The sequence below is a fragment of the Nerophis ophidion genome, linkage group LG20 (assembly GCF_033978795.1).
Source record: "Nerophis ophidion isolate RoL-2023_Sa linkage group LG20, RoL_Noph_v1.0, whole genome shotgun sequence".
Taxonomy (NCBI): domain Eukaryota; kingdom Metazoa; phylum Chordata; class Actinopteri; order Syngnathiformes; family Syngnathidae; genus Nerophis; species Nerophis ophidion.
The window spans coordinates 39,837,228-39,843,227 of record NC_084630.1 but is presented as its reverse complement, the minus strand read 5'-3'; the positions used below and the strand labels follow the sequence as shown (position 1 = coordinate 39,843,227).

The 6,000-nt window shown below is 33.0% G+C and overlaps 1 protein-coding gene across 1 annotated transcript in view; it reads right to left on the bottom strand.

Moving 5' to 3' along the window:
- The window catches only part of LOC133539125 (endothelin receptor type B-like), an 83,416-nt gene that overhangs the window by 1,360 nt on the left and 76,056 nt on the right, over window positions 1-6,000 (bottom strand). Inside the window, exon 8 of the mRNA XM_061881218.1 lies at window positions 1-2,721. This exon is cut by the window's left edge and continues 1,360 nt beyond it. Within this exon, the coding sequence (XP_061737202.1) occupies window positions 2,584-2,721 (138 nt within the window). The 3' untranslated portion in view covers window positions 1-2,583. The remainder of the gene's footprint in view (window positions 2,722-6,000) is intronic.

Sequence of the window (6,000 nt, the reverse complement as noted above, 5' to 3'; positions counted from 1 at the left end):
CATTAATGGTGCCTTCACAGATGTGTAAGTTACCCATGCCTTGGGCACTAATGCACCCCCATACCATCACACATGCTGGCTTTTACACTTTGCGTCGATAACAATCTGGATGGTTCGCTTCACCTTTGGTCCGGATGGATGACACGATGTCGAATATTTCCAAAAACAATTTGAAATGTGGGCTCGTCAGACCACAGAACACTTTTCCACTTTGCATCAGTCCATCTTAGATGATCTCGGGCCCAGAGAAGCCGGAGGCGTTTCTGGATGTTGTTGATAAATGGCTTTCGCTTTGCATAGTAGAGCTTCAACTTGCACTTCCAGATGTAGCGACCAACTGTATTTAGTGACAGTGGTTTTCTGAAGTGTTCCTGAGCCCATGTGGTGATATCCTTTAGAGATTGATGTCGGTTTTTGATACAGTGCCGTCTGAGGGATGGAAGGTCACGGTCATTCAATGTTGGTTTCCGGCCATGTTGCTTACATGGAGTGATTTCTCCAGATTCTCTGAACCTTTTGATGATATTATGGAGCGTAGATGTTGAAATCCCTAAATTTCTTGCAATTGCACTTTGAGAAAGGTTGTTCTTAAACTATTTGCTCACACAGTTGTGGACAAAGGGGTGTACCTCGCCCCATCCTTTCTTGTGAAAGACCGAGTATTTTTTGGGAAGCTGTTTTTATAACCAATCATGGCACCCACCTGTTCCCAATTAGCCTGCACACCTGTGGGATGTTCCAAATAAGTGTTTGATGAGCATTCCTCAACGTTATCAGTATTTATTGCCACCTTTCCCAACTTCTTTGTCACGTGTTGCTGGCATCAAATTCTAAAGTTAATGATTATTTCCAACAAAAAAAAAAAGTTTGAGTTTGAACATCAAATATGTTGTCTTTGTAGCATATTCAACTGAATATGGCTTGAAAATGATCATTGTATTCTGTTTATATTTACATCGAACACTATTTCCCATCTCAAATGGAAACGGGGTTTGTACAATTTCTGCGGTGAAAAGATTCCGAAATATGGCAAAATTCACATAGTTTCGGCGAAAAAAGTTCAAACCTGCTAATCGACGTAACGCTGAACGTTTCGTTGACTCGTCGATACTGGAGTGGCTTTTAATCTCAGTGCACATGTGCATAGTGGCCATAGAAGGCATTCTATTCTATTCTATTAAATCAGGGGTGTCCAAACTTTTTCCACCGAGGGCCGCACACTGAAAAATCAAAGCAAGCAAGGGCCATTTACTTATAAAAAACAATACAATATACGTATAAAAAATATACATTTGGGCCTCCACTCAGGCTTGAACCTGGGGATCCCAAAGGGTTTTGGTCCAAAAAATATTAAAAATATGTCATTATTCAGTATCATTATTTTTATTATTATTCACGTTTTAAATCTCTAGATCAACATCAGGTCTATCTGTCAATATAATGACTTTAAAGATGTAAGTCGTATGCTCTTTTTGTCACCAAAAAACTTTTTTTTATGGAAAAATCACAAAATATGCAATATTTTCATCCAATAATTTTTAAGTCGAATATATTATATAATAATTGGAGCATTGATAAGGTCAATAACTCATGACACCATTGATTTTAATCAATTATTATTTTTTCAGCAATGACACTTCAAAACAAATCACACTAAAATTATTGGGGATTCCAAAAGTGTTCATTAAAGTTTTAGAAAATATACATTTTTTTTACTGTCTATTTTTAACACAATAATCTTGAAATCAACTTCAGATTCATCAGTTTTATTTATTGTTTGTTTTTTGTTTGTTTTAGGCCCTTCTTAAAAAAAAAAAAAAACAGCACAGTTTTTTATATGGCAAACACAAAATATGCAACATTTCCCCCAAAAATATCTCAAAGTGGAATATTTAACGTGACCTAATTGGAGCCTTGAATAGGTCAATAATTCATAATGACATTGATTTTGATTCATTATTATTTTTTAAAGAAAGAAACAGCCTGCATGGCAGCTTTGTGTTATTAGAGTAAACATTGCAACATTTTCTTGTTACATTTCACCCGTTTGCTCTTTTATATCACTTTTTACGTTTGAAACATTTTTCAATCGTATTTTGAAAATTTGCCGTGGGGCTGTTAAAAAAATGGCCCACGGGCCGCACTTTTGGACACCCCTGTATTAAATCAACATTTTGGGACTTGACCCTCCGGGTTTGTGAAAAGTCTGATTCGCACCGACTGGGACAGGCTCCTCCTGTGAACCCGACAGGGACAAGCGGTAGAAAATGGATTTACAGCATTGGAACATTCAGGGGAAAAAATGATCCTGCACAAAGAACGCAAATAAATGAGTGCATCTATTTTATAGTTTCCTGTTTCCCATCATTCCCTTTGACTGCCGCTTGTTTTGCTTTTTCTCCCACAGTCCGTTTACTGGAATCATGGCGAGAATTCAGTTTTTTTTATCGAGATTCTTCCTCGTCTTGCTGTCCTTTTGTCCACTTCCTTTCCAACACTTGGGTCTTGTTCCTGTTATTAATGCGTATAATCAAGGCGAGCTAAGGCGGTTATAGCGGTTGCAAAAAGTCCTCTGGTGCGCGCTCAGTCGCTGTCCTTCCTGAGGATGCGGTCGGTGGCCACGTTGTTGGGGTCGGGGCTCTTGCACTGGATGCTGGTGCCGTTCAGGGGCCCGATGCTGCTCAGCTGGCTGTCGGAGTAGCACCAGCAACACAAGCACGACTGTGGAGACAACACGGGTTAGCTTTTCTCTGCGTGCTGTTGTCGGCGTGTTTTATCTCCGCGCCGCAGACACGTCTCTGCTGTTTAGGACCGCAGAGTGGATTCATAAATCATCTTACTGTACATGCTTCTCATGGAACGTCATGGCTGTGGACCCGAGAAAGCCAAAAGTGCACATTAGCCTCTTAGCTGTTGTGTGCACATCTGGATGGGCGTAACAAGGTCGTAAATTTTCAAAACGGGCGTAAAGTTGCGTCACATTTTTTTGGCGTTGTTTTGGTCGTTAGGTTAGTATGGAAGTGAATTTGTGTCTTTGTTGCAGAAGCCTATTTTGGACCGGAGTTTTTGCATTTGAAAATGTGTCAACAAAATTTTTGCACAACAAATAATGCTGACAATTTCATTGGATAATAATGTTTGAGGTAAATGTGTGTGTTTTAAAACTCAGTGTGTTTAAATAGCGTTTTAAAAATCAGTGGAAAAACATTTGTGCAAAAAAAAAATTTCAGTGCTAAAAATATTCTGTGTAAGTGAATTCAGTGCGAAAAAATATTTGGTGGAGAAAAATTCATTGTGAAAAGAAATTACGTGCAAAAAAATTTGGTGCAGAAATGTTTGTTTGTTTAAATAGTGTTTCAAATTTCAATGCAAAAAAAATTCAGTGCTAAAAAAATTGTGTGAATAAATTCAGTGCAAAAAAATATTTGGTGCCGAAAAATTCAAAAATTACGTGCAGAAAAAATTGGTGCAGAAATATTTGTTTGTTTAAATACTGTTTAAAAATTAAGTGGAAAAAATTTCAGTGCAAAAAAAAAAAATGTGCAAAAAAAAATTCAGTGCTAAAAATATTCTGTGTAAGTGAATTCAGTGCGAAAAAAATATTTGGTGGAGAAAAATTCATTGTGAAAAGAAATTACGTGCAAAAAAATTTGGTGCTGAAATATTTGTTTTGAATAGTGTTTCAAATTTCAGTGCAAAAAAAATTCAGTGCTAAAAAAATTGTGTGAATAAATTCAGTGCAAAAAAATATTTGGTGCCGAAAAATTCAAAAATTACGTGCAGAAAAAATTGGTGCAGAAATATTTGTTTGTTTAAATACTGTTTAAAAATTCAGTGGAAAAAATTTCAGTGCAAAAAAAAAAATGTGCAAAAAAAAAATTCAGTGCTAAAAATATTCTGTGTAAGTGAATTCAGTGCGAAAAAAATATTTGGTGGAGAAAAATTCATTGTGAAAAGAAATTACGTGCAAAAACATTTGGTGCTGAAATATTTGTTTTGAATAGTGTTTCAAATTTCAGTGCAAAAAAAATTCAGTTCTAAAAAAATTGTGTGAATAAATTCAGTGCAAAAAAATATTTGGTGCCGAAAAATTCAAAAATTACGTGCAGAAAAAATTTGTGCAGAAATATTTGTTTGTTTAAATACTGTTTAAAAATTCAGTGGAAAAAATTTCAGTGCAAAAAAAAAAAAATGTGCAAAAAAAAATTCAGTGCTAAAAATATTCTGTGTAAGTGAATTCAGTGCGAAAAAAATATTTGGTGGAGAAAAATTCATTGTGAAAAGAAATTACGTGCAAAAAAATTTGGTGCTGAAATATTTGTTTTGAATAGTGTTTCAAATTTCAGTGCAAAAAAAATTCAGTGCTGAAAAAATTGTGTGAATAAATTCAGTGCAAAAAAATATTTGGTGCCGAAAAATTCAAAAATTACGTGCAGAAAAAATTGGTGCAGAAATATTTGTTTGTTTAAATACTGTTTAAAAATTCAGTGGAAAAATTTCAGTGCCCAAAAAAAAATTGTGCAAAAAAAATTCAGTGCTAAAAATATTCTGTGTAAGTAAATTCAGTGCGAAAAAATATTTGGTGGAGAAAAAATCATTGTGAAAAATTACGTGCAAAAAAATTTGGTGCAGAAATGTTTGTTTGTTTAAATAGTGTTTCAAATTTCAGTGCAAAAAAAATTCAGTGCTAAAAAAATTCTGTGTGAATAAATTAAGTGCAAAAAAATATTTGGTGCCGAAAAATTCAAAAAGTTACGTGCAGAAAAAGTTAGTGCAGAAATATTTGTTTGTTTGAATACTGTTTAAAAATTCAGTGGAAAAAATTTCAGTGCAAAAAAAAAAGTCCAGTGCAAAAAAAAATTTGGTGCAGAAAAATTAATTGTGAAAAAAAATTACGTGCAGAAATATTAGTTTATTTTATACAGTGTTTCAAAATTCAGTGGAAAAAAAATTCAGTGGCAAAAAAATATTTGTGTAAAAAAATTCATTCTGAACAACAAATACGTGCCGAAAAAATTTGTGCGGAAATATTTGTTTGTTTAAATACAGTGTTTCAAAATTCAGTGGAAAAAAATTCACTGCAAAAAAAATATTTGTGTAAAAAAATATTTGGTGCAGAAAAATTAATTTTGAAAAAAAGATATGTGCAGAAAAAATTGGTGCGGAAATATTAGTTTGCTTAAATACAGTGTTTTAAAATTCAGTGGAAAACATTTCAGTGCAAAAAAATATTTGGGTAAAAAAATTCAGTGCAAAAAACTATTTGGTGCAGAAAAATTCATTGTGAAAAAAAGATTACGTGCAGAAAAATTGGTACGGAAATTTTTGTTTTTTTAAATACAGTGTTTCAAAATTCAGTGGAAAAAATTTCAGTGCAAAAAAAATATTTGTGTAAAAAATATTTGGTGCAGAAAAATGCATTGTGAAAAAAAATACGTGCAGAAAAAATTGGTGCGGAAATATGTGTTTGTTTAAATAGTGTTTCAAAATTTAGTGGAAAAAATTTCAGTGCAAAAAAATATTTGGTGCAGAAAAAGTAACTGTGAAAAAAAATAATGTGCATAAAAAATGGTGCAGAAATATTAGTTTGTTTAAATACAGTGTTTCAAAATTCAGTGTAAATTTCAGCGCAAAAAAATTTTGTGTGAAAAAATTCAGTGCAAAAATAATTCAGTGCAGAAAAATATTTGGTGCAGAAAAATTCATTGTGGAAAAAAAAAATACTTGCACAAAAAAATTGTGCAGAAATAGTTTGTTTTGATAAAGATTTTCAAAATTCAGTGGAAAAAATTTCAATGCAAAAGAAATTTTGTGTAAAAAAAATATTTGGTGCAGAAAAGTTCATTGTGGGGAGAAAATGGTTGCAAAATATTAGTTTGTTTAAATACATTGTTTCAAAATTCAGTGGAAAACATTTCAGTGCAAAAAAGTTATTGTTAGAGCATAAATGTGTATAGAACTATTGTTACGTTTTTAAGAGATTTTGGTATTCTCATTGAA